Here is a 25,632-nt window from a genome sequence, read left to right on the forward strand (position 1 = left end):
TCCTGCTCACGCAACAGCTCCCCACAGCTCCCCACAGCCCCGCACTGCCCTCCCGCTCGCGCAGCGGCTCCCCACAGCTCCCCGCAGCCCTGTGCTGCCCTCCCGCTTGCGCAACGGCTCCCCACAGCTCCCCACGGCCCCACGCTGCCCTCCCGCTCGCACAGCGGCTCCCCACAGCTCCCCGCAGCCCTGTGCTGCCCTCCTGCTTGTGCAGCGGCTCCCCACAGCCCCGCGCTGCCCTCCTGCTCACACACAGGTCCCTGCAGCCCCGGCGCTGCCCTCCTGTTTGTGCAGCGGCTCCCCACAGCCCCGCACTGCCCTCCTGCTCGCACACAGGTCCCTGCAGCCCCATGCTGCCCTCCTGCTTGCGCAACGGCTCCTGCAGCCCTGCGCTGCCCTCCCACTCGCGCAACAGCTCCCCACAGCTCCCCACAGCCCCGCGCTGCCCTCCCGCTCGGCGCAACGGCTCCCCACAGCCCCGCACTGCCCTCCCGCTCGCGCAACGGCTCCCCACAGCCCCGCGCTGCCCTCCTGCTCGCGCAACGGCTCCCCACAGCTCCACGGCCCCGCACTGCTCTCCTGCTCGCACACAGCTCCCCACAGCCCCGCGCTGCCCTCCTGCTCGTGCAACGGCTCCCCACAGCCCGCGCTGCCCTCCTGCTTGTGCAGCGGCTCCCCACAGCTCCCCACAGCCCCGCGCTGCCCTCCTGCTCGTGCAACGGCTCCCCACAGCTCCCCACAGCCCCGCGCTGCCCTCCTGCTCGTGCAACGGCTCCCACGGCCCCGTGCTGCCCTCCTGCTTGTGCAACGGCTCCCCACAGCCCCGCGCTGCCCTCCCGCTCGCGCAAACGGCTCCCACAGCCCGCGCTGCCCTCCTGCTCGCACACAGGTCCCTGCAGCCCCGCGCTGCCCACAGCCCCCATTGCACCCAGTGCATCTCAGACCCCCCCCCCCCCCCCGCACCCAGTGCACCCCACAGCTCCCAGCGCACCCCGTTGCACCCCGGGGCCGTTGTGGGGCACCGGGGGGGGGTTTACCGGGGGGGGCACTGGGTCCTGCACCGGGGGGGCAGTACCGGGCCCGGGGCGGGGGTTAAATGGGGAGGGGGGGGACCGGGCTGCACCGGGACACCGGGACACCGGTGCCGGCTGCACCATGGAGCTCCGACATCTCCGGCATCCCTCCGTATGGGGATGCAGGCATGTGCGGCGCACCGCACCGGGGTTCACACGCGTGTGCAAGGCGTGTGCGTGCACGGCGGGCCTGGCGGTGAGCGTGCCGCACGGCGCACGCCACGCGTGTGGTGCAACGTGTGTGTGCAGGAGCGCAGGGCACCATGCATGCGCCGTGCATGTGTGCTGTGTGTGTGTGCAGTGCGTGTGCCATGCACGGTGCATGCATGCAATGCATGTGCAGTGCAACGTGCATGTGTGTAATGTGTGTGCCGTGCACTGTGCATGTGTGCAATGCATGTGCAGTGCAACGTGCATGTGTGTAATGTGTGTGCTGTGCACTGTGCATGTGTGCGACATGTGTGCTGTGCACTGCGCATGTGTGCAATGCGTGTGCAGTGCAACGTGCATGTAACGTGTGTACAGTGCAATGTGCATGTGTGCAACATGTGTGCTGTACATTGTGCATGTGTGCAATGTGTGTGCAGTGCAACGTAAATACGTGCAATGTGTGCACAGTGCACCGTGCATGTGTGCAACGTGTATGCCACACATCGTGCATGCGTGTAATGTGTGTGCAGTGCACCGTGCATGTGTGTAACGTGTACGCTGTGCATCGTGCACGCGTGTAACATGTGTGCAGTGCACCGTGCATGCGCACATGTACGCCGTGCATCATGCATGCGTATAACGTGTGCAGTGCACCGTGCACGTGTGCAACATGTACGCCACGTGTTGTGCATGCATGTAACGTGTGTGCTGTGCACCGTGCACACGTGCAATGTGTGTGCCGCGCACCGTGCACATGCGCTCGTGGTTTCCCGCCGAGCTGGGGAGGGGGCCCAGGCGTCCGGCCCCCCCCCCCTTCCCCCCCCCCGACCCCTCGGCCGCCGGCCCTGGGAACGGCCCGGGCGGGGCAGCAGCTCCTGGGAATTTCCGGTGCCGTCGGCTCCCAGTCGGGCCCGGACGCCTGGGTCCCTTGGGGGGGGGCCCCCTCCCCCTCCTCCCGCGCCGGGGGGCGGGGCGGAGAATGGGGCGTGGTCTGCGGCGACGGGGGCGTGGCCAGAGGCGCCTCATTTGCCTATTCATGAGCGCATTCGCCTGGGGTGCGCGGCGCGGCCCCCGCCCCCCCCGCGGCGCGGCGCGCTGAGGTCACGGCGCGCGGGGGCCGCCGGGAGCGCGGCAGGATGGTGGCCGGCGCGTTCCCCATCGCGAAGCTGCTGACGCTGGGCGCGCGGCAGCTCAGCCGCCCGCTGGCGGCGCGCATCAAGGCGGGGGCGCGCGCCAGCCCCTTCTTCCGCACCTACGTCTGCCTCCCGCCGGCGCAGCGTGAGTGACGGCACGGCGGGGGAGAGGGGGGAGGTTGCCGGGACACGGGTCGACGGGGGCAGCGGGCGCGGGCCAATGGGCGGCGGGCGCGGCCGGCGGCGGCCAATGGGAAGCGGCGAGGGGGCGGGGCGGCGCCGCGCGGCCGGCCAATGGGGAGCGGGCGGGGAAGGCGGGGAGGGAGGGGGCGGGGTTAAGGGGAGCGCGGCGCGCGGCTGGGCCAATAGCGAGGATCGGGCGGGGCTAAAAGGAGGGCGTCGGGGGGGGTGGGAGCGCGGCCCGGGCAACGGCGGGAAGCGGGGGAGCGGCGCGCGGCTGGGCCAATAGCGGCGCGGGGGCGGGGTTAAGGGGCGCGCGGCAGCGCCAATGGGTAGCGGGGGGGGGCAGGAGCGCGCCGGGCTGACGGCGGGAAGCGGGGGAGCGACGCGTGGCTGGGCCAATAGCGAGGCGGGGGCGGGGTTAGGAGGTGAGCGGCGTGCAGCTGAGCCAATGACGGCGTTAGAAGGCGGGCGGGTCGGCCAATGAGCGGGAGCTGCCGGGAGGAGGGGCGGGGCGAGGGCTGACATTGAGCGGGCGGAATGGCGGCGCCGGCAGGAGGAGGAGGAGGCGGCGTGGGGGGGGGGAACGGAGCGGCGGCCGCCCGGTGCCCGCCGCCACCTCTCCCAGCCAAGATGCGGATCATGGGGTTCCGCGGCGCCGCCGTGAAGCCGCTGAACGAGGAGGCGGCGGCGGAGCTGGCGCCGAGCTGCTGGGGGAGGCCATCGTGTTCGGCGGGGGGGGCTGTGCTGTACCTGGAGTACGCGCGGCAGACGGGCCACGCGCGCCGCCGCGAGGAGGAGCAGGCCGCCGCCCTGCGCGACATGGCAGCGCACCTGGCCGAGCTGGGGCTGGCCCTGGACGCGCTGGACGCGCGCATGCGCGAGGCTGACCGTCTCCTCCACGAACTGGCCACGCGCCCCGGCCCCGCCTCCAGCCCCGCCCATTAAAACGTCACGTGCACTCTGGAGGGCGCTGTCGTTGGCCCCGGTGGGGGGGCGGGGCTGAGTGTGAAAGGGAGGGCGCAGCCCCGGGCTGTGATTGGAGGGCGTCTGCGAGCCGGGGGCGGGGCCAAGAAGGGAGGGCGGAGCTCAGAGGGGGGCGTGGTGTGCTTGTCCCTTTGTACAGGTGGCAGTGTGGGGGCGGGGTCAAGAGCTAGGGGCGGGGCTTGACCCGGGGGTTGTGGTGCCCTTGTCCCTTCATGAAGGTGACAATTGGGGGTGGAGCCGGGGTGGGGCCAGGGGGTGGGGCTTGGAGCAGGGGGTGAAGGTGCTGTTGGCCCTTTGTGTAAGTGGCGATTGGGGGCGGAGCCATGGGCTTGGGGCGGGGCTTGCAGCCAGGGGGTCACAGTGCCCTTGTCCCTTTGTCTGGGTGACAATTGGGGGCGGAGCCAGAGCCAGAGGGCGGAGCACAGCCCCCTTGTCCCTTTGTGTGGGTGACAATTGTGGGCGGGGCTGAGGGGCTGAGTACCCTGGTCCCATTGGGATGACAACTGGGGGTGGAGCCAAGGATTGGGGGCAGGGCTACAAGGGGGTACCATGCACCAGTCCCTTTGTATGGGGTGAGAATTGGGGGCGGGGCCAGGGGTTGGGGCTGGGCCACAACCCAATGGCTGGGCTGCGATTGGTGGGGAGCAGCCCTTGGGGGTGGAGCCATGACTGGGGGCGGGGCTTGGCAGCCAGCAGCCCCCCGCCACCACCACCCTAGGCAGCTGGGCCAGGCTGGGGCCGAGCCCCCTGCCCACCGTAGGGGTCCCCTGTGTCACCACAGGGGTCACCCCATGCCACCATGGGGCCACCTGCGTGCCACCACGGGGCCACCCCATGCCCACTGTGTGCCACCACAGGCATCCCCCTGGCCACTGCAGGGCCATCGCGTGCCCCCGGGTCACCGTGAGGCCACTGTGGGGCCACGTGCCACCATGGGGCCACCACGTGCCACCACGGGGGGTTCCCCTGTGGCACAGCGGGGGGCTCCAGTGCCATTGCGGGCCACCACGGGGGTCCCCCCGTGCCACCGCAGGGCCACCGCGGTGTCGGGGTCCAGCCCGGCATTAAACCAAAGCAAACGAGTCGCTGTCGCCTCTCCTTGCCGTAGCCCGGCACCGCTGGGGGGGGGGGACGGTGGGGAGGGGGACGGCCACCATGGGGGGGGGGGACAGGGACGGCCACCCCCGGGGTGGACGCGGGGACGAGGCGGAGACGGGCGTCATGTACAAAACGCCGGGTTTATTCGAGAGCGGCGCCGGGGCTGACCGCCCCCCCCCCCCCCCCCGTGCTCGGGGGGGGGCCGTGCCGGGGGGGGGGGGACCGCCAGCAAGGGGGGGGCCTCCGAAATTCTCCCCCCGCTCCCCAAAAAACCCAACTTAAAAAAAAGTGAAAAAACCGACAGCGGCATAAAAAAGACCCCGAATCCCGCCCGGCGTGGGGTGGAGTAGGGGGCAGATTGGGGGTGCCCCCCCCGCACCCCAAAGTATAAAATAAGCCAAAAAAAGGGGGTTTCCCAACAAAGCGGTGGGTGCGGGTGCCGCCGGGGTGGGGGGGGGGCACAGTGAGGGGGGGCCCCCGCGGGCGCTGCCCCCCGGCCGGTAAAGGCACAGCTGGGGGGGGGGGAGCCGGCGCGGGGGCCCCCCCCACCCCGCGGCGGGGGCGCGAGGCCGGAGAGGTGTGAAGGGGGGGTGTGAGGGGGGGGCCAGCGCCGGCCCCCCCGGCCAGGGCCGGCCCCGGGGGTGTGGGGGGGCCCCGGGGAGGGGGGGGCTAGGGTGAACCCCGTTTCCGCAGCTCCGCCACGAACACTGGGGGGGGGGGGAAGAAGGGTCACCGGGGGAGGGTGAGCCCCCACCCACCGGACAGCTCGGGGGGTCCCAGGCACCCCCTCAGCCCCCCCAAGGCTGCCCGTGACCCCCCCAATTGCCCCCCGAGCTCCCCAATTGCCCCCTGCCCCACTGCTCTGAGCCCCCCCAGCTCCCTGTGACCCCCTGATCCCCCCCCGTGGCTCCCCATGACCCCTCCATCCCCCCTGAGCCCCCCCAGTTACCCCCAGCCCCCCTGCTCAGAGCCCCCACAGCTCCGTGTCCCCCCTGCGACCCCAATTGCCCCCCAGTGGCTCCCAATGCCCCCCATCACCCCAGTTGCCCCCCAGCGGCTCCCCATGACCCTTCTAATACCCCATGATCCCCCCAATTGCCCCCAGCCCCACTTCTCAGAGCCCCCCCCAGGTCCCTGTGACCCTTCAGAGCCCCACAATTGCCCCCCAGCGGCTCCCCATGCCCCCCCAATACCCCCTGACCCCCCCGTTGCCCCCCCCCCACACAACCCACCTTCGATGATCTCCTCTTTCACTTCTGCAGCTCCCGTCTCACCTCCTCCAGCAGCTCCTGCGGGGGGGGGGCGCAGGGTGAGGGGGCTGCCATGTCCCCCCCATGTCCCCCCCATGTCCCCACGTCCCCCCCCCGTCCCCCCGGTACCTGTTTGATGCGCTCCAGCTCCGACTCGTCGGTGGGGTGGCGCCCGGGGGGCTCGGCGGGGGCCGCGGGCACGGCCGACTTCATCCTGGGGACGGCGGCAGGTTGGGGGGGGCCCCCTGCGACCTGCACCCCTGGGGGGGGGAGCAGATTTCCCCCCCCCACAACCCACTCCTTGCACCATGGGCACCCCAAAACCTCCCTCCCTGGGCCCCCCCCCCAATCTCCCAGCACCCCCCCAACTCCCCTCCCTACACCCTGGGCACCCCAAATCCCCCCTCCATGGGCACTCCAGTGCCCCAGCACCCCCCAAATCCTCTCCCTGAACCCCTGGGCACCCCCAAATCCCCCCCTCTCTCCCCCCCCCCCCCAAATCCCCTACCACCCCCCAACTCCCCTCCCTGCACCCTGGCACCCCAAATCCCCCCTCCATGAACCCTCCCAGTGCCCCAGCACCCCCCAAATCCTCTCCCTGGACCCCTGGGCACCCCAAATCCCCCCTCTCTTCCCCCCCAATCCCCTACCACCCCCCAAATCCCCCCCCTGCACCATGGGCACCCCAAATCCCCCCCCGGCACCCACCGGGCAGCGTGGTGCTGGCCTTCTCCCAGGGCCTCCGGACGGGCTCTGCAGCGAGAGGGCAGGGAGTGAGGGGGGGGGCAGAGCCCCCCCCAAAACCAACCGCCACCCCCCAAGAGACCTCACACCTCCTCCGGGACTACAGCTCCCAGCAGGCCATGCGCTGCGCTGCCGCGGCAGGGCATGCTGGGAGCCGTAGTTCCCCTGCACTCACCGGCGGGCTGCCCCGCGTCCTAGCGCCCGCCGCTCCGCGTCGTCCTGCTGGGGGGGCAAAGAAGGGGTCACAGGAGTATTTGGGGGGGGGGGGGGGGCAGGGGGTAGTAGCCAGGCTGGAGGGGGCAGGGGGAAGTGTGCGGGGTGTGCAGAGGGTGTCACCCCCCCCAAAAATACCAGTTAAGGGGCAACAGGGAGCCCCCCAGGAAAAGGGGGGGGGCAAAAGGATCCCGGGGGGGGGCCACGGGGGCAGCGCAGGGATGAGGTTGGGGGGGGGACACACCCCAAAAGCGGTATTTGGGGGGGGGGGGCACTCACGCTGGCGGCGTCCTCGTCCCTCTTTGGCGCTGGCTTGTCCCCTGCAGCGTGGCTTTTCCTCCTTGGGGGGGGGGGGGAGCAGCAAGGGGGGGGGTCCAGCACCATGTCCCCAAGCGGGCCCCCCCCCCTCGTGTCCCCCCCCTCGTGTCCCCCCCCCACGGTGTCCCTCACCGTCGGGCCAGCATGGCGCTCATCTCCTCCATGAGGCCCCCGCCGCCCCCCCCGCGGGCGCCGTCACCCTTGGGGGCCGCTGGCGCTGCCGCCGCACCGGGGGCCTCGTCCTGCGGGGGGGGGGGGGGAGATGGGGTTAGTGTGACCCCCCCCATCCGGGTATTACCCCCCCCCGGGGATATTGCACCCCCCAGGGCTGCCCCCCACCATGGGAATTGCCCCCAAACCCCTATTACTCCCCCCCAGGGCTGCCCCCCCCCCATGGGAATTGCCCCCAAATAGGTATTACCTGCCAGGGCTGCCCCCCCCCCCGGGTTTTGCCCCCCCAGGGGGTAATTCCCCCCCCAAAGCTCCCCCCCAGGGGTAATCCCCCCACCATAGGTTTTGCCCTCCTAGGGGAGTAATTCCCCCCCCCCCCAGGCCGCCCCCCCCCAGGGCTGCCCCCCCTGGGGAATTTTACCCCCCCCCGTGGATTTTGCCCCCCCCAGGGGGTAATTCCCCCCCCCCCGCGGTACCTTGCCGACTTTCCTGAGTTTGGCGCCGGCGATGGCGGCGGCGAAGCCGGGGGCCCCCCCGGACGCCCCCCCGGGGGCAGGCCGCGGGCCCGGGCAGGGGGGGGGGCCGGCGGACCCCGGCGGCAGTGGCGGCGGCAGCAGGGGGGGGCCCGGGCGGCGGGGGGGGCCCCGGGGGTGGCGGGGGGCCGGGGGGCGGCGGGGGCCCCCCCGCGGGCAGGGCCGGGGCACCTGTGGGGGGGGGGGAGAGCGGCTCAGAGGGGGGGGCACCCGCGCCAGCCCCCTCCCCTGGATCGGGTTTTTTGGGGGGGGGGGGATTTTGGCACCCCCCCGGCACCCACCTGCTCCCGGCCGCCGCGCCGCTCCGGCTCCTCCGGCGCCGGCCTGTGGGGAGAGGGGTCAGCGCGGCGGGACCCCCCCCCCCCAGGCAGCACCCACGGACCCCCCCAGGGGCACCCTGACCCCCCCAGGGGCACCCATGGCCCCCCCAGGGGCACCCTGACCCCCAAGTCAGCACCCACAGCCCCCCCAGGGGCATCCTGACCCCCCCGGCAGCACCCACGGCCCCCCAGGGGCACCCTGACCCCTAAGTCAGCACCCACACCCCCCCCCATGGGCACCCTGACCCCCCAGCAGCACCCGCAGCCCCCCCCAGGGCACCCTGACCCCCAAGTCAGCCCCCCCCATGGGCACGGCCCCCCCCCAGCCCCAGACCCCTGGCTCCCCCCCCTCCCCGGGCAGGAGGGTCACGGGGGGGGGGATCCCAGCCCCGGGGGACTTCGGGGTGCCGTGGGGCAGGGTGGGGGGGGGACGGGGCACCCCAGGGTGCCCCCCGGGGCGGGGGGGGGGTCCTACCTCCTCTGCTGCTCCGGCTCCTCCGGGGACGGGCCGTTGGGGACGGGCAGGGCTGAGCAGGGCCTGGCGGGGGGGGGACACGGGGGTCAGAGCAGCACCCGGGGACGTCCCCCGAGCTGGGGGGCGGCGCGGCGGGCCACCCCCGGGTGTCACCTCCCTGGTGTCACCTCGTCCCCGCTCACCCGCATCCGGGGCGGCAGCAAAGAGCCCAATGTCCTTGCGTGACCCAAAGTTCAGTCCCCCAAACTGGGGGGTGTCACGGTGTCACCAACCCCGATGTCACCTCCCTGGTGTCACCTCGTCCCCGCTCACCTTCCTCCAGGGTGGCAGCAAAGAGCCCGATGTCCTTGCGTGACCCAAAGTTCAGTCCCCCAAACTGGGGGGTGTCACACCAGGCCACCCCACGGTGTCACCAACCTGATGTCACCTCCCCGGTGTCACCTTGTCCCCGCTCACCCCCCTCCAGGGTGACAGCAATGAGTCCGGTGTCCTCATGTGACCCAAAACTCAGTTGCCCCCAAACTGGGGGATGTCACCCCCCGGTGCCACCCCACGGCGACGTCACCTCGCCCCCGGTGCCACCTCGTCCCCGCTCACCGGCCTCCAGCGCCTCCAGGGCCTGGAGCATGGCGGCGGCGAAGAGCGCGGCGTCCTCGCGCGACTCGAAGCTCAGGCCCCAGACCTGGCGGGCGTCACCCCCCCCCCCCGCGGTGCCACCCCACGGCGACGTCACCTCGCCCCCGGTGCCACCTCGTCCCCGCTCACCGGCCTCCAGCGCCTCCAGGGCCTGGAGCATGGCGGCGGCGAAGAGCGCGGCGTCCTCGCGCGACCCGAAGCTCAGGCCCCAGACCTGGCGGGCGTCACCCCCCCCCCCGCGGTGCCACCCCACGGCGACGTCACCTCGCCCCCGGTGCCACCTCGTCCCCGCTCACCGGCCTCCAGCGCCTCCAGGGCCTGGAGCATGGCGGCGGCGAAGAGCGCGGCGTCCTCGCGCGACCCGAAGCTCAGGCCCCAGACCTGGCGGGCGTCACCCCCCCCCCCGCGGTGCCACCCCACGGCGACGTCACCTCGCCCCCGGTGCCACCTCGTCCCCGCTCACCGGCCTCCAGCGCCTCCAGGGCCTGGAGCATGGCGGCGGCGAAGAGCGCGGCGTCCTCGCGCGACCCGAAGCTCAGGCCCCAGACCTGGCGGGCGTCGCGCCACTGGTGGAAGCTCGGCGTCGCCTGGTTGTACTTGAGGCCCTTGACGATGGCGCAGTTGATGACGACCTGTTTGGGGACAGCGGTGGGACGCGCGGTCACCGGACGCCTCGGTCCCCCCCCTTGCCCCAAAATCTCTGCGCCAACTTTGGGGATCTTGTGCCCCTGGGGATGGTCCCCCTCCAGCGGTGCCCTGATGTCCCCGGTGTCCCCAAGGCCAGCGTGGCTCTGGGACCCACCACCCCCGGTCCAGTGATGCCCCTGCTACCCCCCATGTCATCGTCGTCCCCCCCGTGTCCCTAGCATCCCCATGCTTGGCATTGCCCCCCATGTCCTCAGGACCCCTGCAGTCCCGGCAGTGTCCCTCGTGTCCCCACGTCCCCCTGGTGCCAGCAACATCCCCAGTGTCCCCAGGTTCCCCTGGTCCCAGCAATGTTCCTGGTGTCCCCAGCGACCCCAGTCCCCTGGTCCCAGCAGTGTTCCCAGCCCTGGCAGCATCCCCGGTGTCCCCAGTTCCCCTGGTGTCCCCAGCTGCCCCTGGTCCTGGTGGTGTCCCCAGCCCTGGCAGTGTCTCCGGTGTCCCCAGTTCCCCTGGTGTCCCCAGTCCCCTTGGTTTCCCCAGTTCCCCTGGTGTCCCCAGCTGCCTCTGGTCCTGGTGGTGTCCCTAGCCCCCCCCCCAGTGTCTCCAGACACCCCTGGTCCTGGTGGTGTCCCCAGTCCCCTTGGTGTCCCCAGCCCTGGCAGTGTCCCCGGTGTCCCCAGCCGCCCCTAGTCCTGGTGGTGTCCCCAGCCCCCTTGGTGTCCCCAGCTGCCCCTGGTCCCAGTGGTCCTGGTGGTGTCCCCAGCCTCCTTGGTGTCCCCAGCCCCCTTGGTGTCCCCAGCTGCCCCTGGTCCCAGTGGTCCTGGTGGTGTCCCCAGCCTCCTTGGTGTCCCCAACCCCCTTGGTGTCCCCAGCTGCCCCTGGTCCTGGTGGTCCTGGTGGTGTCCCCAGCCCCCCAATCCTGGTGGTGTCCCCAGCCTCCTTGGTGTCCCCAACCCCCTTGGTGTCTCCAGCTGCCCCTGGTCCTGGTGGTGTCCCCAGCCCCCTTGGTGTCCCCAGCCCCCCCAATCCTGGTGGCGTCCCCAGCCCCCCCGGCGTCCCCCCGGCGGTGGCACCTGCTGGTCGGGCTGCATCTTGCGGCCGACGACGCGGAAGGCCGGGGCGCCGGCGCTGCGGTAGATCTGCACCCGGCTGAAGGCCTGGGGGCCGCTGCCCGCTGCCACCCACTTCTTGTTGGCGTCGTCGTAGAGCATCACCGTGGCGCGGGCGCTGCACACCACCGTCTCGCTGCGGGCGGGCACCCGGCCGCCGGCCGTCAGCGCGGCGCCCCGAGACCGGGCACCCCGAAACCGGGCACCCCCGGGAGCCGGGGCGTCCCTGGGAACGGGGCACCCGGCACCACCGGGAATGGGGCACCGCCAGGAATGGGGCACCTCCAGGGACATGGGGCACCTCCAGGGACATCCCAGGACATGGGGTCACCCCAGGGACATGGGGCGCCCCTGGGGCACCCCCAAAGCTGGGCATGGGGCACCCCAGGGACATGGGGCACTCTAGGGACATCCTAGGACATGGGGTCACCCCAGGGCACGGGGTCACCCCGCTTCTGGACATGGGGCACCCTAGGGACATCCCAGGACACGGGGTCACCCTGCTTCTGGACGTGGGGCACCCTAGGGACATCCCAGGACATGGGGTCACCCCAGGGCTCGGGGTCACCCTGCTGCTGGACGTGGGGCACCCTAGGGACATCCCGGGACATAGGGTCACCCCAGGGCATGGGGTCACCTTGCTTCTGGACATGGGGCACCTCCAGGGACATCCTAGGACATGGGGTCACCCCAGGGCACGGGGTCACCCCGCTTCTGGACGTGGGGCACCCCTGGGACATCCCGGGACATGGGGTCACCCCAGGGCACGGGGTCACCTTGCTTCTGGACGTGGGGCACCCCTGGGACATCCCAGGACATGGGGTCACTCCAGGACATGGGGCATCCTAGGGACATCCCAGGACATGGGGTCACCCCAGGGCATGGGGTCACCCTGCTTCTAGACGTGGGGCACCCTAGGGACATCCCGGGACATGGGGTCACCCCAGGGCATGGGGTCACCCTGCTTCTGGACGTGGGGCACCCTAGGGACATCCCAGGACATGGGGTCACCCCAGGGCACGGGGTCACCCTGCTGCTGGACGTGGGGCACCCTAGGGACATCCCGGGACATGGGGTCACCCCAGGGCATGGGGTCACCCTGCTGCTGGACGTGGGGCACCCCTGGGACATCCCGGGACATGGGGTCACCCCAGGGCACGGGGTCACCCTGCTTCTGGACATGGGGGACCCCTGGGACATCCCAGGACATGGGGTCACCCCAGGACATGGGGCACCCTAGGGACATCCCAGGACATGGGGTCACCCCAGGGCACGGGGTCACCCTGCTGCTGGACGTGGGGCACCCTAGGGACATCCCGGGACATGGGGTCACCCCAGGGCATGGGGTCACCCTGCTGCTGGACGTGGGGCACCCCTGGGACATCCCGGGACATGGGGTCACCCCAGGGCACGGGGTCACCCTGCTTCTGGACATGGGGGACCCCTGGGACATCCCAGGACATGGGGTCACCCCAGGACATGGGGCACCCTAGGGACATCCCAGGACATGGGGTCACCCCAGGGCACGGGGTCACCCTGCTGCTGGACGTGGGGCACCCTAGGGACATCCCGGGACATGGGGTCACCCCAGGGCATGGGGTCACCCTGCTGCTGGACGTGGGGCACCCCTGGGACATCCCGGGACATGGGGTCACCCCAGGGCACGGGGTCACCCTGCTTCTGGACATGGGGGACCCCTGGGACATCCCAGGACATGGGGTCACCCCAGGACATGGGGCACCCCCAAAGCTGGGCATGGGGGGCCACAGGACACCAGGTCACCCTGCTTCTGGGCATGGGGGACCCCAGGACATGGGGGACCCCTGGGTCATGGGGGACCCCCAAAGCTGGGCGTGGGGCACCCCTGGGTGTGGGGCACCCCCGGGTGCTGCTGCTCCCCCCCTCCCCCCCCCGGGGGCAGGCACGCAGCCCGCAAGCGCACCCCAAACTTCCTTCCCCCCCCCCCCGCCACCCCGCTCCTTCCCCTTATCAGCAGGGGACCCAGGCGTCCGGGCCCTGCCCCCCCCCATTTCCTCAGGGTGCCGAGAGGGCCCAGGCGTCCGAGCGGCGCCCCTCCCCCTTCCCTAGGGCAGGACCTGGGACATCCGGGTTGTGCGGGGGGGGGGACAGGGACACACCGAGGACCTGGGGTTGTGCACACCCTCCCCAAACACCCCGGGGGGGGGGGAGGGCAGCACCCTGCCCCCCACCCATGGGTGCCACCCGTGGGGCTGGGGGGGCTCCTGTGGGTGCCGGTAACCGGTCACAGTTTGGGGGGGGGGGGAACAGAGTCACCGGGCCACCGAGACCCATAATGTCCTGGGAGGGGGGGGGGGGGGGTCGCCAGGACACCTGGGCCCCCCCCAGGCTGGCAGGTGCTGCCAGGGCCGGGTGCACCCCAGGGTGCTGGGCTGGGGGGTGGGAGGGGGGGGACACGGTGGGGCAGGAAGCGCCGTGGGGCAGGCCGGGGGGGGGGGGGGGCCACACCGGCGGTGACCAAATAAGGGCAGGTTTGGTGCGGCCAGGCCAGCACCCATGGGTGCCGCCCCCCCCCCCGGCTGACCCCCCCCCTCCTTCCCCCAACACCGTGCTGGGGGTTGGGGGGAGGTTCCCCCCCCCCCCACCCGGACGCCTGGGCCCCTAGGGGTGGGCATCGGTGGGAGTTTCCCAGCATGCTTTGCTGTAGGGGGGGGGGTAGCGGTGGGTGACCCACCCCCACCCGCTGTGGGGTGCCCCCCACCCGCTGTGGGGCGGGGATGGGGAAGCTGGGGCCGGCGCCGGGGGGGGGCAAAGAGCACCCGTGGGTGCTGCCGCCCAGATGGCGCCAGCGGGGGAAACTGAGGCAGGGAGGGGGGGGTGGCAGCACCCAGGTGGGGGGGGGGGGCCCACGGACCGGGTGACCCCCACATTGGGGACCCCCAGGGCTGGGTGCACCCTGAGGACCCTACAGACCAAGTGACCTGCACCCCAGGGACCCCCAGGAACCCCACTGACCTGGTGACCTGCATCTTGGGGGACCCCCAGGGCTGGGTGACCCCCACCTCGGGGACCCCACTGACCTGGTGACCCCCCCCCCACCCTTGGGGACACCCAGAGCTGGGAACCCCGTTGACCTGGTGACCCCCCCCACCACAGGGACCCCATTGACCTGGTGACCCCCAGGGGGTGGGTGACCCTCACCTTAGGGACCTGAGGACCAGGGGGACGCTGAGGTCTGGGTGACCCCCACCCCGGGGACCCCACTGACCCAGTGACCAGCACCTTGGGGAACCCCGGGGGCTGGGTGACCCCCACTTTGGGGACCTGAGCACCATGGGACCGGGTGACCCCCACCCTGGGGACCCCAGGGACCAGGGGACCCCGAGGGGTTGGTGACCCCCCCCCACCTTAGGGACCCTCAGGGCCGGGTGACCCCCAACCTGGGGACCCCAAGGGGTGGGCGACCCCAAGGACCAGGTGACCCCCACCTTGGGGACCCCATTGACCCCCCCCACCCTATGGGACCCCCAGGGGCCGGGTGACCCCCCCGGGCCCCCCCCCCCCACACTCCCCAGGGTCCCGGCCCGCACCGCTGCCCCCCACCCCGGTCCAAGTCCACCCCCCCCCCCCCCGGTACCGGACCGCTCTCCCGGTACTGGGATCCCCCCTCCGGTTCCGGGTCCCCTCCCAGGTCTGGTAACACCCCCCCCTCCTCCGGTACCGGACCCCGCTCCCCTGTTCCGGGACGCTCCCCGGTACCGGTACTCCCCACCCGGTTCCGGGATCCGCCCCCCGTCCCGGTTCCGGACCCCGCTCCGGATTCCGGCACCCCCCCCCGCCGGTCCCCGCTCACCTCATGCTGGCGGCCGTGCGCGGCGGGCGGCGGCGGCGGGTGCGCACGGCCCGGCCGGGCCCTTCCGGTGGCGGCGGCGGTAGCGGGCGGGGCGGGGCGGGACCGGCCCCGGGGTCGGGGCGGGGGGTGAAGGACCGGGAAAGGGCGGGGGGGGGGGGAAGGGGGGGGGAAGGGACAGCTGAGCCCGCGCGGCCCCGCCCCGCCCCCCCGCGCGCGCGCCCGCGCGCCCCTCCCCCTCCCGCGCCGGTAACGGCGGCGGCGGCGGCGGCGCGCGGCGCGCAACCGCGGGCCGCCGCCCTCTTAAAAGGGCGACTCCGAGCGTGTGGGCCCCACCGGGGAGGAGGGGTGGGTGTGCGGGGCGGGGCTAGTGATGCGGTCGGGTTAGGCCACGCCCATATCCCAGCCCAAAGCCCCGCCCCTCGTGGATAGGGGAGGGGGGGAGGCATCGAGCGTGTTCCTGAGCCCGGCGGCAGCCTGCGACCGGGACCGGTTGCACCCGCGGGGCTCGGGGACCCCCCGCGGCCGGTTGCACCCCACGGGGCTCAGGGAGCCCCCGGAGCCGGCTGCATCCCGCGGGGCTCGGGGATGCCCCGAAGCCGGTTGCACCCCACAGTCCTCGGGGACCCCCCGGAGCCGGTTGCACCCCCGGGGCTCGGGGATCCCCCCTGGAGCCGGTTGCACCCACGGGGCTCGGGGACCCCCGGGAGCCAGCAGCACCCCACGGGGCTCGGGGCTACCGGAGCCGGTTGCACCCGCAGGGCTCGGGGACCCCCCCCCGGATCCAGCAGCATCCGCGGGGCTCGGGGACCCCCCCGGAGCCAGCTGCACCCCACGGTCCTCGGGGACCCCCCGGGAGCCGCTTGCACCCGTGGGGCTCGGGAGCCGGTTGCACCCACGGAGCTCGGGGACCCCCCCGGAGCCGGTTGCACGCCGCAGGGCTCGGGGACCCCCCCGGAGCCAGCAGCACCCCGCGGGGGTCCCCGAGCGCCTTCCCGAGCCTGCCGGCAGCCTGCGCCCGCGGCCGGGACTCAGGGCGGGCGGTGACACCGGACCCCGGTGCCGGTGCCGGTGCCGGGTCCGCCCCGCCCCGGCCCCGCCCCGCCGCCGCCGCCGCCGCCGCCGCCCTTTGTCCGCCGCCGCCGCCGCCGCCGGGCCCCGCCATGGCGCCGCGGTGATGCGCGGCGGCGCCGGCCCGGGGGCAGCGGGGGCCGAGGGCGACCGGGAGCCCCATGCGGGGGCCGCCGCCATGGGGCAGGTCCTGGGCTTCGCCCACTGCAGTACGGAGCGGCGCCGCGCACCGGGCACCGGGCGGCGAGGCGGGGCCGGGCGCGGGGGGAACCGGGATGGAGGGGGCACCGGGAGGGGGGTACCGGGATGGAGGCGTCTGGGATGGAGGAGGCACCGGGAGGGGGGTACCGGGGCCGGGAATGGGTAGCGGGAGGGGCCGCGCATGGAGGCACCGGGATGGGAGCTCCGGGGATGAGGATACCGGGAGGGGCCGGGGATGGAGGAACCCGGGATGGGGGCACCAGGGAGGGAGGGGTCCGGGATGGAGATACCGGGAGGGGCCAGGCATGGATGCTCCGGGATGGGGGCACTGGGGATGGAGGGATCCGGGCTGGGGGTACCAGGAATGAGACACTGGGATTTGGTTCCCGGAAGGGCCAGGCATGGATGCACCAGGATGGGGGCTTCAGGGATGGAGGGGTCCGGGATAGGGGTACCGGGATGAAGGGCCCCAGAATGTGGGTACCAGGAGGGGGCAGGAATGGATGCACCGGGATGGGGGCACCGGGATGGAGATGCCAGGTGGAGCCGGGGATGGAGGGATCCAGCATGGGGACACCAAGGAGGGGGGGCACCAGGGATGGTGACACTGGGGCTGGGGGTATCTGGGATGGGGGTATCCGGGATGGGGATACCAGGGATGGGGGTACTGGGGATGGGGGCACCGGGAAGGGCTGGGGGTTCCTGGGATGGAGGCACCCGGAGGAACTGAGGATGGGGGGTATCTGGGATGGAGGCATCAGGGATGGTGGCACCAGGGGTGGTGGCGCCCAGTGGAGCATAGCATGGAGCTACCAGGGATGAGGGTGCAAGGGCTGGGTGCACCGGGAGGAGCTGGGCATTCCCAGGATGGAGGTATCGGGAATGGGGACACCAGGAATGGGGGTTCCTGGGATGGAGGTACCCGGGGGGCTGGGGATGGGGGCACCGGGGATGGGGGCACCAGGGATGGGGGTACCCAGCCTGGAGGTACCAGGGCTGGAGGCACTGGAGTCAGGGACACTGGGAGTACTGGTAATGGGGACATTGGGGTTGGGGACACCAGGGCTGGTGGCACCAGGGATGGGGACACTGGGAGTACTGGGACCGGGGACACCAAGGCTGGTGGCACTGGGGCTGGGGACACTGGGAGAACTGGGACTGGGGACACCAGGCTTGGAGATACCAGGATGGGAGCCCCAGGGTTGGGATGGGACACTGGGGGGGGGGCACCCCAGCAGGACACTGGTGATGGGGGGGGGCAGGTTTTGGGTGTCCCCAGCAATCGGGGGCACCCCAGGGACAGAGGGAGCCGGGGGGGGGGGGTCCCAGCAGCAGGGGACAGAGCGGGTGGCACATGGGGGAGGGGGACAGGACCCCGCTGACCCCCCCCGACCCCCCCAGAAGAGTCTCCATCCACGGCCTCCACCACGCCAGACTCCACGGAGGGTGAGTGGGGCCGAGCCCCGCATTTTGGGGGGCAGGAGGGGGGGGGAAATGGGGCACCCCAGCCCCCCTCAACCCCCCCCCGCTTGGTGCCCCCCCCGGCAGGCGGCAACGAGGAGTCGGACTTCCCCGAGCTGCCACCGACGCCGGAGCCCCCCGAGGAGGAGGAGGAGGAGGCGGATGAAGACGCGGGGGGCCGGGGGGGCCCGCGGGAGCTCACCTTCTCCTACATCGCCTTCGGCGGGGGGGGCCCCCCCGGCGAGCCGACCGCCCGGGCCCGCCGCGACCCCCGCCGCGGGCGGCCCCCCCGCCTGAGCCCCGGGCCTGGCGGCGGCGGCGAGCGGGGGGTGCCCCCCCGGGGGCCGGACCCCCGTGCCCCCCCCCTGCCCGCGCCCCCTGCCGGCACCCCGGACCCCCCCGAGGGGCCGCTGGGGACAGGGGGGGCCCAGCCAGGACCTGCCACCAGGGAGCAGCCGCCCAGCCCAGGTACGGGGTGGGGGGGCTGGCACCGCTTGGGGGGGGCTTGGGGCAATTGGGGGTCCTGGGATACTGTTTTGGGGGGGGTTGGGGCAATGGGGGGGTCTTGGGGCCCCTTTTGAGGGGAGAGTTGGGGCAATGAGGGGGCTCGGAGCCCCTTTTGGGGGGGGATTTGGGCAATTGGGGGATCCCGGGATATGAATTTAGGGGGTTGGGGGCAATCGGGGGTCCTAGGATGCCGTTTGGGGGGAGCTTGGGGCAAGGGGGGGTCCCAGGGCCCCATTTTGGGGGGGTTTCAGGGCAATAGGGGTCACAGGACACCATTTAGGGGGGATTTGGGGACAATGGGGGATCCTGGGGCCCCATTTGGGGAAATTTTGGGGCCAGGAGGGGTCCCAGGGCCCCATTTGGGGGGATTTGGGGGCTGGGGGGGATCCCGGGACACAGGTTTGGGGGAGATTTCGGGGCAATGGGAGTGTTCTGGGATAACTTTGGGGGGGATTTGGAGGCAATGGGGGGCCCCGGAACCCCGTTTTGGGGTGCTTGAGGCAATGGGGATGTCCTGGGGCCCCATTTTGGGGGATTTCGGGGCAATAGGGGGCTCTCAGGGCACCATTTGAGGGGATTTCAGGGAGTCGGGGGGGTTGGGGGCCCCATTTGGGGGGATTTGGGGCAATGGGGGGATCCCAGGACCCTGTTTGGGGGGTTTCGGGGCAATGGGGGGCTCTCAGGGCCCCATTTGGGGGGATTTCAGGGTGTTGGGGGGAGTTGGGGGCCCCATTTGGGGGGATTTCGGGGCTGGGGGGATCCCGGGCCCCATTCTGGGGGATTTTGCGGGAAAGCGGGGGTTCAGGGTCACGTTTCGGGGGGGTTCGGGGCAACGGGGGGCTCTCAGGGCCCCATTTGGGGGGATGTGGGGGCTTTGGGGGGGTCCCGGCACCTCATTCTGGGGGATTTGGCGGCAAACTGGAGGTCTAGGGCCGCGTTTTGGGGGCGTCTCGGGGCTTTGCGGGTCTCCCGGGCTCCGTTTGGGGGCGCCCTCACCGCCGCCCCCCCCACCCCCCCCAGCCGCCGCCGCCGCCGCCGCCGCAGCCCCCCCACAACCGCCGCCGCCGCCGCCGCCGCCGCTCCCCGCCCGGCCCGCAGGGGGCGCCGCGCACCCGCCTCCCCCGGCGCCTCCCGCCTCCCCCAGCGCCGCCGCGGGCCCGCAGCCAATCGCCGAGCGGCCCCAGGAGGGCGCCGACCAATCCGCGAGCCCGCTGCGAGCCGAGGTCATAGGTGAGCGGCCAATCGGGGGCCGGCGGCGCCGGCGGGGGCCGCTCCCCGCGGCGGGGGAAGGGAGGGGAGGGGAGGGGGGGGGGACTCCCGGGGGGGGGGGGGGAGGGGAGGGGGGGGGGCCCAGGCGTCCGGCCGGCGGGGTGGGCCCAGGCGTCCGGCCGGCATTGGCGGCTATAAATAGCCCCCCTCCCCCGGCCCAGCAGCCCCTGCGGCGCCATGGGGAGTCAAGGTGGGTGCGGGGTCCCTCGGAGGGGGGGGGGGGGCAGGGTGCTGCACCCCCCCCTGCCACCGGGGAGCCCCTCCCCCACCCGACCTGGGGGGGGGGACACACTGGGGACAAGGACTGGGGACACTGGGGGGGGGGGCTGGGGTGACACTGGGGGGCGTTAGAGGGGTCATGGGGGCACTGCCCAGAGGGACTGGGGGCACTGGGGGAGGCTGGGGGGGCAGTGAGAGGCACTGGGGGACACTGGGGGGGGACACTGGAGGGGCCTGGGAAGGCTGGGGACACTGGGCAGAGGGACTGGGGGCACTGGGGGGACATTGGAGGGGCCTGGGAGGGCTGGGGACACTGGGGGAGGCAGTGAGAGGCACTGGGGGACACTGGGGGGGACATGGTGGCACGGGGGACACTGGGCAGAGGGGCAGGGACACTGGGTGGGACACGGGGACATGGGGCAGAGGGACTGGGAGGGCTGGGGACACTGTGGGGAGGGACTGGGGGGCACTAGAAGGACTGGGGGGAGACTGGGAATGACTGGGAATACTGGAGGAGGTCGGGGGAGAGACTGAAGGCACTGAGGGGACACTGGGAGATGTGGGGGGCACTGGAGAGACTGGGGGGGGACTGGGAGGCACTGGGAATACTGGGGGGATTGGGGGGGAACTGGTGGCACCAGCAGGGGCACTGGGGGGCATGGGGGGACACTGGGGGGACCAGGAGACACTGGGAATACTGGAGGGAATCGGGGGGGAACTGGAGACACTGAGGGGACATGGAGGAACTGTGGGGGGACTGGAAGTGACTGGGAATACTGGGAGAGGTGGGGGGAGACTGGAGGCACTGGGGGGGTCAGGGGAGGACATGGAGGAACCATGGGGGGACTGGGAGGCACTGGGAATACTGGGAGAGATCAGGGGAGAGACGGGGGGACACGGGGGGGACTGGGAGTGACTGGGAATACTGGGAGAGGTTGGAGGAGAGACTGGAGGCACCAGGGAGCAGGGGGGGACATGGAGGCACCGGGGGGGGGACTGGGAGGCACTGGGAATACTGGGAGAGATCAGGGGAGAGACTGGAGGACTGGGAGTGACTGGGAGCACTGGGAGAAGTGAGGGGAGAGATTGGAAGCACCGGGGAGCAGTGAGGGACATGGAGGGACTGTGGGGGCACTGGGAAGCACTGGGAATACTGAGAGAGATCAGAGGAGAGACTGGGGGACTGGGAGTGCCTGGGAATACTGGGAGAGGTTGGAGGAGAGACTGGAGGCACCAGGGGGCAGGGGGGGACGTGGAGGAACCATGGGGGGGACTGGGAGGCACTGGGAATACTGGGAGAGATCAGGGGAGAGACTGGGGGACTGGGAGTGACTGGGAATACTGGGAGAGGTCAAGGGAAAGATCGGAGGCACCGGGAGAGCAGTGGGGGACATGGAGGGACATGGGGGCACTGGGAGGCACTGGGAATACTGGATGGGGGCGGGTTGGGGCAGCACTGGGGGGCACTGGGAGGGCACTGGGAGGGCACTGGGCGGCACTGGGCGGCACTGGGCGCGCTGGGGCCGCGGTGCCAGCCTGCGGGGCGCCCCGCAGTGTGGGAGCTGCTGTACTGGCGGGCGCCGGGGCGGTCGGCGCTGGCGCTGGCGGCTGCCCTGGGCGCCCTGCTGTGCCTGGCCCGCTTCAGCGCCGTCACCGTGGGCGCCTACGGGGCGCTGGCCGTGCTGGCCGTCACCCTGCCGCTGCGGCTGCACCGCGCCGCCCTGCGCGCCCTGCGCCCCGCCGCCACCGCCGCCGAGCACCCCTTCCGGTGAGTGACGGGGACGCGGGGGCGCGCGCCCCTGGGGGGGACCCGGCGCCTCGAGGGCGTCTCGGCGCTGTCACCGTCCCAGAGCCCATCTCGGTGCCGTCCCCGTGCCTGTCCCAGCGCCGTCCGGGTGCTCGTCTTGGTGCCATCCCCATGCCTGTCCCTGTCCCCATCTTGGTGCCATCTCTGTGCCCATCCCTGTCCCGGCACCATCCCCATGCCCGTCCCCATCTCGGTGCCATCCCCATGCCTGTCCCAGTGCTGTCCAGGTGCTTGTCCTGGTGCCATCCCCGTGCCTGTCCCTGTCCCCATCTCGGTGCCATCTCCGTGCCCATCCCCATCCCAACACCATCCCCATGCCAGTCCCCATCTCAGTGCTGTCCCCATGCCTGTCCCAGCACTGTCCGGGTGCTCATCCTGGTGCCATCCCCATGCCTGTCCCTGTCCCCATCTCAGTGCCATCTCCGTGCCGGTGCACATCTGAGTGCCATCCCTGGGCTCGTCCTGGTGTCATCCCTGTGCCCGTCCCTGTCCCCATCTCAGTGCTATCCCTATGCCTGTCTTAGTGCCATCCTTGTCCCCATCTCAGTGCCATTCCCGTGCCTGTCCCCATGCCAGTCCCGGTGGCATCTCTGTGCTTGTCTCAGTGCCATCCCCATGTCCGTGTCATCCCCATCTTTGTGCTGTTCCTGTGCACGCGCTGGTGCCGTCCCTGTGCTGTCACCGTGCCCATCTCAGTGCTGTCCCCATCTCAGCGCCATCCCTGTGCCTGTCCTGGTGTCCATCTCGGTCCCCGTCCCAGTGCCATCCCTATGCCCATCCCGGCGCTGTCCCCATTCCTGTTCCAGTGCCGTTCCCGTGCCCCGGGTCCCCGTGCCGTCCCTGTCCCCATGCCCTGGGGTTTCCATCTGTCGCGGTCCCCGTGCCATCCCTGTCCCCATGCCCTGGGGTTTCCATCCATCGCGGTGCCCCTGGTCCCTGTCCCCATGCTCCGGGTGTCCGTGCTGTTCCCATCCCCATGCCCTGGGTGCCCATGCCGTCCCCGTGCTTTGGGTCCCTGTCCCCATGCCGTCCCCGTGCCCTTGGGCCCCGTCCCTGCGCCACGGGTGCCCATGCCGTCCCCGCCCCCATGTCCCGGGTGCCCCTGCCCGTCCCTGCGCCATGGGTGCCCGTCCCCGCGCCGTGGGTCCCCGTGCCGCTGCCGTGGCGGTGGCGGTGGCGGCGGTGCGAGCGGCGGTGCCGGTGGGCGCAGGGCGCAGCTGGATGCGGCCGTGGGGCTGAGCCCCGAGCAGCAGCAGCGCTGCGCCCAGCTCCTGGGCCGCCACCTCGCCGCCGCCGCCCGCACCCTCGCCCACCTCTTCCTCGTCCGCAGCCTCCCCGAGTCCCTCAAGGTGGGAGCCGCCGGCCCGGGGGGCGTTGGGGGGCACCAGGGGCTGTGGGGACACCGGGGCCGTGGGGGGCAGCGGGGGACACCGGGGCTTTGGGGGACACTGGGGCTATTGGGGGCAGCAGGGGCATTGGGGGCACCAGGGACTTGGGCGGTGGGTGCCGTGGGGCAGTGGGTGCCGTGGGGCAGTGGGTGCCATCGGGTGGTGGGTGCTGTGGGTGCTGTAGGGCCGTGGGGCAGCAGGCTTGTGGGTGCCGCAGAGCAGGTGTGCTGTGGGTGCCGTGGGGTGGCGGGTGCCGTGGGGCAGGGGGTGCCATGGAGTGGTGTGCAGGGGGGGTGCTGTGGGGCAGGGGGTGCTGTGGGCGCCACGGGGTGCTGTGGGGCAGGGGGCACCATGGGGCTGGGGGGCACCATTGGGTGGTGTGTGGGTGGGTGCTGTGGGGCAGGGGGTGCCGTGGGGCGGTGGGTGGATGGGCGCCATGGGGCAGGGGGGCACCATGGGGTGGCGTGTGGGTGGTCGCCGTGGGGCAGCAGGTGGTGTGCAGGTGGGTGCCATGGGGCAGGGGGCACCGTGGGCACCGTGGGGCGGTGTGTGGGTGGGTGCCGTGGGTCAGGGGGCACCGTGGGGCAGGAGGTGCCATGGGGCGGGGGGGCACCATGGGGTGGTGTGTGGGTGGTCGCCGTGGGGCAGCAGGTGGTGTGCAGGTGGGTGCCGTGGGGCAGGGGGCACCGTGGGCGCCGTGGGGCGGTGTGCGGGTGGGCGCCGTGGGGCAGGGGGTGCCGTGGGCGCCGTGGGGCAGTGTGCGGGTGGGCGCCGTGGGGCAGGGGGCACCGTGGGCGCCGTGGGGCGGTGGGCGCCGTGGGGCAGTGACGGGCTCTGGCCGCAGTTCGCCTTCCTGTTCTACCTGCTCACCTACGTGGGCGCCGTCTTCAACGGGCTGACGCTGCTCGGCATCGGTACGGGGACGTGGGGACACGGGGACGTGGGGACAGGGCACGGGGATGGGAACATGGGGACGTGGGGACACGGGCGCCTGGGGATGGATACGGGATGTGGGGACACGGGGACAGGATGTGGGGACACGGGGATGGGTACAGGGATGGGGGCACGGGGACGTGGGGACACGGGGATGGGGACGGGGGTGCAGGGACGTGGGGACATGGGGATGGGTAGGCAGGGGCGTGGGGACATGGGGACACGGGCGCCTGGGGATGGATACGGGATGTGGGGATGTGGGGATGGGTACAGGGATGGGGATACAGGGACATGGGGACATGGGGATGCGGGACATGGAGATGGGACCACAGGAATGGGGCGTGGGAACAGCCCCCATGGGGACGTGGGAATAAGGCCTGGTTGGGACACGGGGACAGGGGACAGGGCACGGGGATGGAGGACAGGACTTGGGGACAGATAGGTAGGGCTTGGGGACAGGGGTACAGGGCACAGGAGGGGGTTTGGGGACAGGGCTTGGGGTTGGGGACAGGGCTCGGGGCTGGGGGCACAGGACCTGGGGACAGGGGTAGGGGGCCAGGGGACGCCATGGGGACATCGCGGGGACAGGGGTGGCCCAGGGACACCAGCCTGACCCCTGCTCTCTGCCCAGGCGTCATCTGTGCGTTCACCTTCCCCGTGCTCTACCGGCACCACCAGGTACGGGGGGACACGGGGGGACGTGGGGGGACGCAGGGGGACACGGGGGACGTGCCCGCCTCCCCCAATTGTCCCCCCGTGTCCCCCCATTGCCCCCCAGGCACAGATCGACCAGTATGTGGGGCTGGTGAGGAACCACCTAAGTCACCTCCGAGCCAGGTGAGAGCTGCCCCCGGCGCCCCAAAACTGCCCCTTCTGTCCCCAAAACTGTCCCCAGCACCCAAAACTTGCCACTCAGTACCCCAAAACCACCCCCGCCATCACCAAAGCTGCCCCCAGATGCCCCAAAACTGCCCCCAGATGCCCTCAAACTGTCCCCAGGCGCCCCAGACCTGCCCCCATCCATGAGACGCCCTGTACCCCTGATCCAGGGCACCTTGGGGCACCCCAAAACCTGCCCAGAGCACCCCAAACCTGCCCTGGGGCACCCCAACCCCTAGGGCACCCTGATCTCTCCTATAGGGCACCCTGACCCCAAACCGGGGCACCCCAAAACTTGGGGCACCCCTAGGCAGCCCCAGGGCACCCCGAAACTGGTCCTGGGGCACCCTGACCCTTCCTGGGGCACCCTGACCTCCCCTGGGGCACCCCCAAACCCTGGGGCACCCCTAGGCAGCCCCAGGGCACCCCGAAACTGGTCCCGGGGCACCCTGACCCTTCCTGGGGCACCCTGACCTCCCCTATGGGGCACCCCAAACCCTGGGGCACCCCTAGGCAGCCCCAGGGCACCCCGAAACTGGTCCCGGGGCACCCTGACCCTTCCTGGGGCACCCCCAAACCCTGGGGCACCCCTCACCCTGCCTGCAGGCCCCCAGGGGCCATAGGGGCATGGGGGGGGGCACCGAGACTCCCCCCCCTGCACCCCGGTGTGGGGGGAGGCCTTGGGGGTGCCCACCCCCCCCACATCTCCCCTCTTCTCCCCCCCCCCCAGGATTCAAGCCAAGCTCCCAAGTGCCAAAGCGAAGCCGCAGTGACCCCCCCCTGCACCCCGGGGTGCCCCTGCCGGGGCGGGGGGCCGGCGGGTGCCCCCCACCCTCACCCCGGGGGCCCCCCCCACCCCGCGCGGGGGATTTACACTTTAATAAAAACTCTTGTGACAGCCGGGACTCGCGTGCTGGGGGGACACGGAGGGGGGGGGACAAGGGGGGGGACATGGGGACACAAGGGGACATGATGGGACACGGGGGGGGACATGGGACAGGAGGGGACAAGGGGGACACGAAGGGATGTGGGA

General features: G+C 72.2%; 4 protein-coding genes across 4 annotated transcripts in view; 2 read left to right on the forward strand and 2 right to left on the reverse strand.

Moving 5' to 3' along the window:
* Positions 1–25,632, reverse strand: part of PAF1 (PAF1 homolog, Paf1/RNA polymerase II complex component) — a 104,912-nt gene that overhangs the window by 74,710 nt on the left and 4,570 nt on the right.
* OPA3 (outer mitochondrial membrane lipid metabolism regulator OPA3) lies at positions 3,077–3,502 on the forward strand. Its single transcript, XM_067314397.1, is given in 3 exon segments — positions 3,077–3,230; positions 3,233–3,269; positions 3,271–3,502. Coding segments are annotated over 3 exon segments (405 nt in total). The 3' UTR covers positions 3,485–3,502.
* VASP (vasodilator stimulated phosphoprotein) lies at positions 4,837–14,978 on the reverse strand. The gene is given in 11 exon segments (XM_067314398.1): positions 4,837–5,328; positions 5,854–5,874; positions 5,877–5,910; positions 6,001–6,085; positions 7,279–7,382; positions 7,794–7,904; positions 7,906–8,021; positions 8,620–8,733; positions 9,742–9,913; positions 11,000–11,171; positions 14,868–14,978. Coding segments are annotated over 11 exon segments (972 nt in total). The 5' UTR covers positions 14,873–14,978; the 3' UTR covers positions 4,837–5,290.
* RTN2 (reticulon 2) lies at positions 16,009–25,497 on the forward strand. Its single transcript, XM_067314399.1, has 10 exons — positions 16,009–16,144; positions 17,538–17,582; positions 17,685–18,065; positions 19,125–19,334; positions 21,147–21,360; positions 22,610–22,748; positions 23,632–23,701; positions 24,352–24,398; positions 24,499–24,557; positions 25,330–25,497. The coding sequence occupies exons 1-10, from the start codon at positions 16,042–16,044 to the stop codon at positions 25,370–25,372; spliced, it is 1,311 nt and encodes a 436-aa protein (XP_067170500.1). The 5' UTR covers positions 16,009–16,041; the 3' UTR covers positions 25,373–25,497.

The sequence above is a fragment of the Apteryx mantelli genome, chromosome 35 (assembly GCF_036417845.1).
Source record: "Apteryx mantelli isolate bAptMan1 chromosome 35, bAptMan1.hap1, whole genome shotgun sequence".
In the NCBI taxonomy this organism is placed as follows: Eukaryota; Metazoa; Chordata; class Aves; order Apterygiformes; family Apterygidae; genus Apteryx; species Apteryx mantelli.

Coding starts and splice junctions, on each gene's coding strand:
- RTN2 (XM_067314399.1), top strand. CDS start 16,042: ATGCGCGGCGGCGCCGGCCCGGGGGCAGCGGGGGCCGAGGGCGACCGG. Junction 19,335..21,146: donor GCTGCGAGCCGAGGTCATAG/GTGAGCGGCCAA, acceptor GGCGCCCCGCAG/TGTGGGAGCTGCTGTACTGG. Junction 21,361..22,609: donor GCCGCCGAGCACCCCTTCCG/GTGAGTGACGGG, acceptor CGGTGGGCGCAG/GGCGCAGCTGGATGCGGCCG.